We start from the raw sequence: 11,899 nt of genomic DNA, 5'->3' as shown, positions 1-11,899 counted from the left end.
ATTACTTGCCAATAGAATATCATCTACGTAAAGGACAAGTATAGTAAACTTACTCCCACTCATTTTGAGGTAGGTGCGTTGATCCACTTGATTCTTTGCAAAACCTTGTTTCTTCATGACTTCATCAAACTTTAGGTACCATTGATGTGATGCTTGTTTCAACCCATATATTTACTTCTTGAGCTTACAGACTAGATGTTCTTGACCTTCAGGTTTAAAACCTTCGGGTTGCTTCATGTACACCTCTTCGTCTAAAGTGCCGTTAAGGAAAGCGGTTTTCACGTCCATCTGATGCAGCTCTAAATCAAAGTGAGCTACTAGGGCCATAACGATCCTTAATGAATCTTTTCGAGAGACAGGTGAAAAGGTCTCTTAATAGTCAATTCTCTCTTTCTGAGTGTAGCCCTTTGCAACCAATCTTGCTTTATAGCATTCAACGTTCCCATTTGGATCAAGTTTTGTTTTGAACACCCATTTACATCCTACGGGTTTGACACCGTTGGGAAATTCTACCAAATCCCAAACGTCATTTTTCCTCATGGAATCAAGCTCATCAATCATCGCTTTATTTTATTCAGAAGACTGATCACTGCTCATGGCTTCATTATAAGAGATAGGATCATTAAGCTTTTCGGCGTCAGCTTCAGTCAGGTAGGTGACATAATCATCAAAGTTAGTAGGTCTTCTAGACCTGGATGACCTCCTGAGTTAATTAGCGGGTTCAGCATTGTCTTGGTTTTGAGTGTTTGATGTGCCTTCATTTTCTGTTATAACGGGTTCTGAGTGTTGAGAAGGTGGTGCAGAAGGTTCAATTGCATGGGGTACAAGAGGAATAACCGGAGTTACAGTAATCGACGAGTCTCCCCGCATCTTGTATATCTTGCAATTCTTCATAAGGGTTAGTACTGCTCCCACTGATCTTGTAATCCTCCAGGAACACGGCACGCTTGGTTTCTACAATACGAGTGACATGGGAAGGACAATAGAAACGATAACCCTTTGAATTTTCAGGATACCCGATAAAGAAGCAGGTAACAGTTTTAGGGTCAAGTTTCTTTAGGAAAGGATTATAAAGTTTTGCTTCAGCAATACAACCCCATACTTTCATATAATTAAGACTCGGTTTCCTTTCTTTCCAAAGTTCATAAGGAGTTTTAGGGACAGACTTAGAAGGAACTCTATTGAGTATATGAACGGTTGCTTTTAAGGCTTTAGTCCAGAGAAATAGAGGTAAATTAGTGTTGACTAACATACTGCGTACCATATCCATAAGGGTTAGATTTCTCCATTCAGCGACACCATTTTGCTGAGGAGTACCTGGCATGGTATATTGGTTCACGATCCCATGGCCCTTACAAAACTCATGAAATGGACCAGGGGTCTGACCCACATCAGTATGTCTTCCATAATATTCACCTCCTCTGTCTGATCTGACAACTTTTATTTGACGATCTAATTGTTTTTCAACTTCAGTTTTATAATCTTTAAAAGTTGTTACAGATTCATATTTTTCTTTAATGAGATACAAGTACATATATCGGGAATAATCATCAATGAAAGTGATAAATGAAGTATGTCTAGCTATGCCAGCAATGGGGTAAGGACCACTAATATCAGTATGAATGAGTTCTAATAAATTAGAGCTCCTAGTGGCACCTTTCTTATTTGCGGATGTCATTTTGCCTTTAAGGCATTTGACACATGTTCCAAAATCGGTGAAATAGAGATGTGGTAAGACTTCATTCTTCACGAGGCGGGCTAACCGGTCTCGTGAGATGTGGCCTAAACGTTGATGCCACAACATAGAAGAAGTCTTTAAGTCTCGTTTCTCTTTAATCTTTGTGAGTGATTCATTAATATTATATGACAACAAAGATTTAGAAAAATTATCATCTAGTTCTAATCTATAAAGACCCCCATCCAAAAAGCCATAACCAAACACTTGAGAATTTAAAGAAATAGTAAGTTTGCCACGGCCATGAGAAACATCAAAGCCGTCCATGTATAACTTTGGTCCTGATACAAGATTCCGAGTAATCTCAGGAATATATAAGGTATCATAAAGTTTAATACATAGACCAATTTTCATTATTAATTGTAAAGTTCCCACAGCCTTGACTTCAAGCTCTTTATCATTCCCCAGTCTTAGTGTTCTTTGGTTTCTTTCCAGCTTCCGGATTGAAAGGAATCCCTGAGTAAAATTGGTCACATGAACCATAGAACTAGAATCAAACCACCATGTATTAGCAGGAACAGTTAAATTATAGGACTCAAGTATCATAAAGATATCATTACCTTTCTTAGCCAGCCACTCCTTAAAGTTTGAACAGTCCTTCTGCTTATGAATGTACTTCTTACAGAACTTGCAGAAAGGCTTTCCAGTGGAATTCTGAGAGCTAGTTGAGGCACCTGTATTAGTCTTCTGAACTTTAGCAAACTCCTTTCTTGGATTACTGTTCTTCCTCTTCTTGGAACTGGTGGCAAGGTAAGCAACTTCAGGTTTGTCCATCTTCATACGCTCTTCCTCTTGCACGCACATAGCAATCAGCTCACTCATAGTCCATTTGTCCTTCTGGGTGTTGTAATTGATCTTGAAAGCTTCATAGGCAGCTGGAAGAGAGGTCATGATGAAGTGCACCAGAAAACCATCACTGATCTCCATGTCTGATCCCTTCAGCTTATGGGCCATGTCGTTCATCATCATAATGTGCCCACGAATTCCACTCCTTTCATCATACTTAGTAGTCACCAGCTTGAGAATAAGAGTACTAGCATGCGCCTTAGACGTTCCTTTGAATTGTTCCTCCACATAAGCCAGATAGGTTTTAGCATTTTCAGAGTCTGGAATGGATCCTCTTATGAGCATGCTAATGGAGTTTTTCATAAGCATTAGAAACATGTGGTTACATCTCTTCCATTTTTCGAACAATAAGTGCTGAGCAGGAGTGCTTTCAGTGGTTAGTGCTGGAGGTTCATCCTCGTTTAGAGCAAAGTCGAAATCCAGGAAGGCGAGATTAAGCATAAGAGAGCCCTTCCAGGCAGCAAATTTATCTCCAGTTAATGATGTGATTCCACCATTCGGAGCTATTATTGGAATTTATATGAGAATGTTAAGATACTAAACTAGAAGAAACTTATAGTGAACTAGGGGAAATTTAAACTAATGTAGGCATAGATAAGAACCATTTAAATTATGAAGCTGTGATAATAAATGTCTATTGTTAACATCAAAATAATAGACTAATATAATTAATAAAATTCTACTTAAATAAAAAATACATCACCTTTGGGTAGAATTAAATTTTACTTAAGTATATGTGCAAAACAATTGTAACACATCACCTTTGGGCAGAAGTGAGACAACCATTTTAATTATGCACGAGTTAGTTTTGCTTTGATATAGATGTATCACATCACCTTTGGGCAGAAGTGATACATTTAAATCATGTTTAAGCTAAACTAACACAGCTTGTATTTAAACTTGAATAATATGTTAGATGTATCACATCACCTTTGGCAGAAGTGTACATCATCATTTATTCAAGTTAAGCCTTTTATATGTTTTGTAAAAAATTAAGTAACATGTATGTTTATATCATAAGTATTTACAAAACATTGGTTTAGTTAATAGAAAACAAACTATTAGCGCGGGAATTTAGTTTTCTGGTTTGATGCATTTTCGGGTTTTAGTGTTTTCGGAAACTCAGTGTTCTCCGAAAACTGTTTTTGCCGTAAACACATACACCCATAAGTTTATGAACAGTTAATAATGTTTGATCTGAATTCTTAGGGATTGTTTGTTTATCCAAGATTTGATTATTTTCAAAGTAATTCCTTTATTAAGTTTACAGAATTCGAAATATCTTGGTCTAAATCTTAATCAAAAAATTTAGTAAAACGTTATAACAATCCATATATTGAACTAGATTATACCAGATTTTCGAAAACTGTTATGAACACGAATAATCATTTAATTTACCAGATTTCGAAAAACTGTCAGTTTATATCAGATACGATTTTTAAAACCGAAAACCTTTTAGGGTTTGTTTATTTTCGGATTTTAATCAGAACAATAAATAAATACAACGAATTAATAAAACCGAAAATTGTTAGGGTTTATCAGGTTTTTGTCCATGTCTTCCGGTTTAGATCCTGAGTTAATGGAAGACATGAAGAACTGATTAATCAAAATCGCTCTGATACCACATGTTGATCAAATCTTCATGTATGTAATAGAAAACATGAATATTATGATAAACCTATAACTAAAACATACCTGTCACAGAAGAGAGAGAGGCCACGGCTGATGAGAACGATCCAGACGACATGACAGTCAGCTTGGTCGGGTTCCCCTTTAAGATGTCTATTAGTGATGGGGATTAGGGTTCTTGAGAAACCGAATAATATAGAGGGAGAGAGGGTCACGAAATTGTTATGTGAGGTTTAGGGTTATGTTCAATGATATTAATTAGTCTCTCCATATATTTATATACACCCAAGGAGAAACCCTTGATTAACAAGAAAGGGTAATTTGGTCCATAAACAATTACCTAGCTAATATAATAATAAGGTATAATTAATTAACTTTGATCTATTATAGTATAAATGATCATGTAGACCATATATAAATATACATATCCATATATTTATTCTTATAAAAAATATACTCTTTTAAGTCTTTCTTCGTAGCAATGCCTTTAAACACTCACGTTCTTGTGTTACATGACAACGACAGTGTTGTTTGGCCGGTTTGATATGACCAAAAGTATTTTGTTTCATCCATAATCCATAAGTTACGATTTCATATTGATATAGATCATGATATTCCCATAAATGGGACTTGATGAAGTATACCCAAAACCAAAAAAAGGATGTATGAATCGTGTCATTTTAGATAATTTCTTTAAATGGCGTCATTGTCAGACAACGATATGGACCTTGATGGGGTCAAAGGTAGGGAAAATGTTTAGGCTATAGAGAAAGAATTTAAAATGTCATTTTTAAATAGCCGGCTTTATAAGTTTACGCGTTTATAAATAGAGATAGAAGCCACAAATGATAATTTTCTTCCTAGCACGTATAAAGTCGTTATATTAACTACACCCAGGGCCGGCCCTACAGTATTAACATATAAAGCTAGGGCTTGAGGCCTCCAAAAAACTAGGGCCTCTGTTTAAAAAAAATACGTATTTATATATATACAAAATCGGATATTTATTATCAATAGTTGACAAATTAAACTAACTGGTATTCTGGCCTAGTGGTTAGTGCCTTCTCCTTCCATTCCAGCTTCCTAATAAACAAAAGTCCATGCAGGTTCGATTCACTCTCCAAGTAAATGTTTTCAAATTAACTACATGGTCACTTTTTATCTATTTGTCTCTAATTCTTTTTTCAGTTGTGTTCAATTACTTCTTTTGTACTTGCATGCTCAAATTTTAAAATAAATAATCTAAACTTTATAATTCATATACGAATCATGTTGGTCGGTAAATTAAAAATAGGATGAAGAGTGTGTGTGTATATATATCCTTTGATTTGTATTATACATTAATCAAATGAGTTTTCAGAATCATAACTAAAAGTATTGTATTTTTATATACAAAACACAACAATTGCTCGGTGAATTTTAAAATCAGATTTATAAATTCTATAATATCATCTCTCAAACTTTTGGTAAGGGCCCTAAACTTTCATTTCGCTTTAGGCCTCTAAAATGGTTGGGCCGGCCCTGACTACACCCTGTATGATGTGAGCATGACAAAGTTGCATCAAAGAGATTATTGTGCTACTAACAAGACAAGTACTTTAAGTTGTTTAGGGAGGAAATCCATGTGAAACAACAAATAAGTGAACAAAACATGACATGAGTGATAAAGACTACACCATCCTTTCAGGGGGGATTGGTTTTCACTCTTCATTGATAAACTTTAGTCGGCAAGAAAAGTATACTTGTCAATGCTTTGTCGTCTAAATAATTGTTAGGGTCACTTAATTTTAATAAACCAAACTTTCACTTATTGGCCGAGCTTAATCCCACTTATGAAATATTTACAGATAGTCCCAACTTTGAACATATTTTCATCCAGCAATCTCGTACGTATTTTCCATGTCATCAAAAGGCTAATAGGGTTACTTATGAAATGTTTGCAAATAGTCTCAACTTTGAACATATTTTCATCCAGCAATCACGTACGTATTTTCCTTGTCATCAAAAGGCTAGTAGGGTTACTTTCAATTAGTATAGTATTGCTGGAGGAAAATGCTTTCAAAGTTGGGACATTCTAGAAACATTTTTTAAGTTTGGATTAATCCCATGCAAATATGCAATAGGTAAATGTTTGAATCACTACAATCCAATATTGTTAAGATATTAACTGACAAAAGAGAGCCAATGTGATAAAAATCATAAAATACAAAACAATAATGTTTTAATGGCTTGTAACTTGCTCAGTCAAAGTTGTGTGTTAATATGGATTTAGTCTTTATGCTCATAAACCATGTCAATATGTAGTCAAGGTCAGGTTCTTATTCTTCTAACATACCATGATTGAAAAACCAGACTAGATCAATGACTGCCAAACTAAAAACCAACTTCTTGTCGCTACTAACTAATATCATTCCGTTTTTTTATGTTTTTAAACCATTAAGGTTTTGCTTAAAAGTTACTTTAATCGGTTAAAGTAATAATGTGTTTGAACTATATAAACACAGAACACTAACAAATAAATCAATCAATTTGGTTTCAAAACTTAATTAAGATACATATCCAAGTCTTTTCCATATGCATTTTGTAAAATCTAATCAACATGATAGACATATATTTATGCATGCATTTTAATGAAAGTGTGAAGGAATAGCAAGATTTATCCAATTTGGCTATTTTCCATGGAAAGTCTATCAAGAAACCACTAACTTTGATTCCTACAATGGAATGATTAGAAATCATTAACCATTTCTTGAGTGGTTTCATATCATTTAGTGCGCAAATCCTTTTTTGTCAACTAGTGTTGTGACACATGGATATATAAATATGCAAATATTGTATTTTAGTTTCATTTTGTGGACCCCTTTGGCTGTTGAAATAGGAAAAAAAATTCATTAAAATTGTATTAATGCATAAAAACTAAAAAGAATATTCATCAGATGAGTTCTAAGTGTTGAACCCATTTTCTTCATGTACTAATAGCATGATTTGAATAGAATAATGCAACCTAAATACTATGATTAAGTCTATTACTCAAGTCTGTCTCACATACATGACATCATGTGTGACATAGGAAATAACTATAATATAACCACCCTTTGGCTTCAAGTCAAAGATAGCAAAGGTAAAATCAATCATTTAGGCCACAATTCTCGTAAGTCGTAAGCATGCTTTCCCAACTTAAATGGAGTATCATTCTCTTATGAATGCAATATTTAACTAGAAGCAATTAGTTATCCATAGTGTTTTGTTAAGAGAGGGGATAAAGATTGGGCTATGCCGCCGCCTACACGATCCTTTTGGGCTAATTAAAAATTAGGCCCATCTTCAAAGGGCCAAAACTATCGGACGGTAAACAATCAAAGATCCCAAGATTAGTCGGAAGCTTGGGACGATCCCAAGTGGGCAAATTTAGGATGGTAGCATTGTTGTTGAACTTGTTTACACATGAAGAACATGTTAACATAAAAACAGTGTGTTCATCATCTTCAAGTGCTAAATATGTCATCAGACCACTAAGTGAATCTGACACAATCCTCACCTTAAAGTCCACTTGTTCACAAGCATACAATGATGGAAAAAAACCCTCAAAAGATAAGTTCATACTCTCATAACTATCAGCCTGGACCGGACCCACAAACGGTACACTACTGAGACCATTTCTTGCTATAATTTGACATCCTCTAACGATCGACTTTTTAAATACCAAACACACATATGAACGAAGCATGAAGCACTTGGTTATAAAAACAAAAGGGGTCAGATGGTTTAATGACTGTTTGGGGGAACTTTAGAGGTCCACCACTCACTAATAAGTCACTATAGTTGAATTAGAGTGTGTAATCTAGCGTACAAATATGACATATTTGTATAGGCCCATTTGAAGGGTGTGCGAATGGACTCATAAATCATAATAATAATAATAATTAATAAATACATGTGAACAAAAGGACTTCTAAAATAAAATGTTTGATCCATTACTATTTACTATAACCCAACCAAATGACACTTATTTCAATCGTGTCCTGTTGACGGGCTGAAATGTCCAATTTGAACACAATCCATCTTTTATTCGTATTAAAAACATCAACCTTAACCCGTACACAATCAAAGTTTTGTAACCCGAGCACGCCCGTTTAACTCACTTATCTAAACATGTCAAACGGCTTGGCGGGCGATGACTAAGTTGTGAGCGTGTTAATTGAGTTGGGTGGTTGTAATTGGGTTAACGAGTAGCAGTCGCCTTACTTCACTGTACTAAACGGATTAAACATATCGAACCAAACACGACCCCTTTTTTTTACAGGTTAGATACGCCAACCCAAAATTTGATTATATTCATGTCGTGTTTTCACTTGTGTAAGAAATTGCCACCCTAACGCTAACAATACACCCGAACCACGGGTTCCTTTAATTTAGCATAATACCCCAAGTTGTGCATCATCAACATCATGCTAATGCACACCCTTTCACAATGACTACTGAATCTATATATAACATGTTACTAGGATACAACATCAAAACATACAGATTTTGTTTATCATACATGACATACACTACCTAAACTAAACAAACCTACAGCATATTTTTAGTCCTAAAATAAATTGTAAACATTCCTACTCGTTTCTGACCTTTGAAGCAACCAATGCAGACGAAAGCCAAAAAGCCATTGACACACCAGCAGTATAAGATGATACATTTTTAAAGTTGACGCCTTTGTGGAGGTACAGCAACACTAACTTGAATGTTTCTGCCATCAAGATCCTGCACCAGAAACATAATAAAGATTCATCAAACCAAATAAACCACATATAAAAAAATGGTCATAAAAAAACTAATGGAGCTACTTACAACACCATCAAGTGATTTAACCGCGCTGTAAACCTCATCTGCACAACTATAAGTCACAAAACCGAAACCCCTTGATCTACCGCTATCTTTATCATAGAACACTTTCGCTTGCATAACATTTCCATGCTCCCAAAATAAAGTTTCAAGGGTTTCATTGTCAACATTCCATGAAAGGTTTCCAACATAAACCACGTTGTTGGTGATATTCTTATTATCACTTATTTCATGATCTCTCGGTTTTTTGACGAATGGTTTCTTACTTGGTGGTAGCCCGTAATTGACCTTTAGTTGTCTCCCATCAAGTTCCTATGGTTCCAAAAAATCTAACACATTAATGTTTTTTAACACCATAAAATTTATTTTCAACATCCAACAATAGTTATATTGCATCAAAGAACTTACATAGCCATCAAACTTCTTTGCAGCAGCTTCAGCTTCTTGAACCGATGACATATTTACGAAAGCAAATCCTCTGCTTCTTCTGTTCAGTTTGTCATATACAACCTGCAAGATATTATTTCAAGCCACCCGTAACTAACTATCAAGAGACGAAAATGATGGATTAACATATATAAGGATAATCAGAAACGATAATTACTACCTAAACTGAATCTATGGGGTGTAAACGAGCCAAGCCATTGCTGGTTAAGGCTTGAGCTCGGCATGTTTTAACTTAAGAGAATCAAGCTAGGCCGTTTAGAGCCCTATCTCTAAAGCTCGAGCTCGGCTCATGAGTAGTTTTTCAAGCTCAAGCTTAGCTCTTTAATAATTTTTTTAATCATTAAATTATTTTACTTATATTTTCATAATTATATACACGTATATTATCATCATGATTTTATACATAATAATAGTTATTATATAAATACATGAAATAAAAACTATACAATAAGAAGCCCGTTTAGGCTGGCGAGCTGGCTCTAGCTGGATATGTGAAGTTCGGGCTCGAAATGAAACTAATAAACCTACAGGCATCTATCTAATAAACACAAAGTTAGCATAAATGAAATGAAACTAAACTTAGTTTAAAATCAATAAGCATTATAATAATAATAATAATAATAATAATACCTGAGCTGAATGAACGTTTCCGGATTGTTGAAACAAGAGAGCAAGCGCGGCGTTGTCGACGTGAAACGGTAAATTGCCGACAAAGAGTTTATTATTGAGGTCCAATTCCAATTGTTGTTGGATTGGTGAAACGGCGACGTTTGTGAAGAATAATCCAGACGAAGGTTTGACTTTAAAGAGGAGGCTGTTATTATTATTATTATTATTATTATTATTATTGGTGGAATTGAAGATATGAGTTTTCAAGGAAGGAAAGTGAAGGGAAGCCATTAATTAGGGTTTATGGGATGGGTTTTACAAATAAATATATATTAGTATTTCAAACAACAAGATAAGGAAGGGTGTTTGGATTTGGAATTTACATTAGCTAAAATAATAATAATTTACCGCTAAATAAACCTCAACTGTATAAACCGCCGTCTGGTGGAAAGGAAAGTTTGTATAACTAACATATTAAAAAGGTCGTAACGTTAACGACGCTGATTTTCCGGCACATGTTGCGTGGAGAATTTGCCAATAAAACTCGGGTATTGCAGCGGTGAGTTAACACTCATTCGCAAACCCTGGCGTTGATAAAACCCGATTATTGCAACGGCGAGTTAAGTCGTATTCGTGTGTTGTAGTGGCAAGTCGGTAAAAGCGGGGTGTTGGTAAAACCCCAAGCATTGCGATGGAGGGTCAAGGCGAATTTTATCGACTTCGATTACGTTCGTTATAATACTGAAACTACAAAAAGGTCGGTAATGCACGTGCGTTGGTAAAACCTGAGTGTTGTCGGTTCGAACGTTGTGGCAGTGAGCCAACACGAATTCAATTGGTCAATGCGATTTCGGTTAGTTTCGTTTGCATTCGTTACAGTAACGAAACTAAAAAATAAATAACCATAAAATTAATATGACCCAACGATAAATCGCCGCTTGACCGAATAAGGGTCAATCGACATAGAACTTCTCTTTTATCCATATTAGATTATATAATAATTGATAATAAACTGAGTACTTTATGTATTTTTTTTAACTTCTGTAACATTTTATTAATTTAGTTACATTACGTTTTTCTTTAATTTCAAATTTAACTTCCCCGATCTACAATTTCAAAGAAACCAGACATGCATCCAACGAACACAAACTAGATACGATTAACCATTTACTTTAGGGCATGTTTGGGATTGAGTTTGAAAAATGCTTATTGGCTTATTGATGTTTTCAAAAAGCCAATAAGTTTAAATGTTTGTTAATCATAAAAAACTTTCTTATTTTAACTTTTTGAAAGGGCTAAAAAACATTTCCAAAAGCCCAAAATCCTGGTTTTTCAAAATGGCTTTTTGAAAAGCCTTAAGTATTTTTCAAACTCAATCCCAAACATGCTCTTATAACCATTAATTTTGCCTTCTGTCAACAAAGTTGAAGAGTCGTCTGAGCCATCTCTAAGCCCTTTATAGATCTACCTTGTTAGACCATCCTCTATGGTCCCCTCCACAGTGTCAAGTCAGCGTCACGTGGGCACAAAGAGCATCAAAGCCCCACCCAAAGATGCATCTCTATAGTGATGGGGCATCGAAGCCCCTTCTTCCCCTTTTCTCACTCTGTAAATCCATCTCCTTAAATCCTCCATTTTCACACCAAATTAACACACATTACTTCAATTCCAGCACCATACACACAAACTCACTTCTTGGATTCACCCAATTGCTTCAAATTTCATAAATGGAGCATGCACAGGTGTTCGACGAAATGCATGTGAGAAATGAAGCTTCTTTTCTTGACCAGA

General features: G+C 35.1%; 2 protein-coding genes across 2 annotated transcripts; both read right to left on the bottom strand.

Annotated features, from left to right (window-relative positions):
• Nucleotides 1–2,103: 2,103 nt before the first annotated feature.
• On the bottom strand, nt 2,104–3,131 carry LOC143561491 (uncharacterized). The gene is made up of 2 exons (XM_077049566.1): nt 2,296–3,131; nt 2,104–2,191 (listed from the first exon to the last, which is right to left on the bottom strand). The coding sequence occupies exons 1-2, from the start codon at nt 3,020–3,022 to the stop codon at nt 2,133–2,135; spliced, it is 786 nt and encodes a 261-aa protein (XP_076905681.1). The 5' UTR covers nt 3,023–3,131; the 3' UTR covers nt 2,104–2,132.
• A 5,721-nt stretch (nt 3,132–8,852) lies between these two features.
• On the bottom strand, nt 8,853–10,399 carry LOC143561498 (RNA-binding protein CP29B, chloroplastic-like). Its single transcript, XM_077049571.1, has 4 exons — nt 10,130–10,399; nt 9,461–9,562; nt 9,059–9,364; nt 8,853–8,971 (listed from the first exon to the last, which is right to left on the bottom strand). Exons 1-4 carry the CDS (start codon nt 10,397–10,399, stop codon nt 8,909–8,911), a joined length of 741 nt encoding a protein of 246 aa, XP_076905686.1. The 3' UTR covers nt 8,853–8,908.
• Between the last annotated feature and the right edge of the window lie 1,500 nt (nt 10,400–11,899).

The sequence above is a fragment of the Bidens hawaiensis genome, unplaced genomic scaffold, assembly GCF_021521415.1.
Source record: "Bidens hawaiensis isolate Kalapana, Puna unplaced genomic scaffold, B.hawaiensis_p1.1 tig00020692_1, whole genome shotgun sequence".
NCBI classification, from domain to species: Eukaryota; Viridiplantae; Streptophyta; class Magnoliopsida; order Asterales; family Asteraceae; genus Bidens; species Bidens hawaiensis.
Note: the sequence above shows the minus strand (reverse complement) of the source record. Positions and strands in the feature narration are given on the sequence as shown.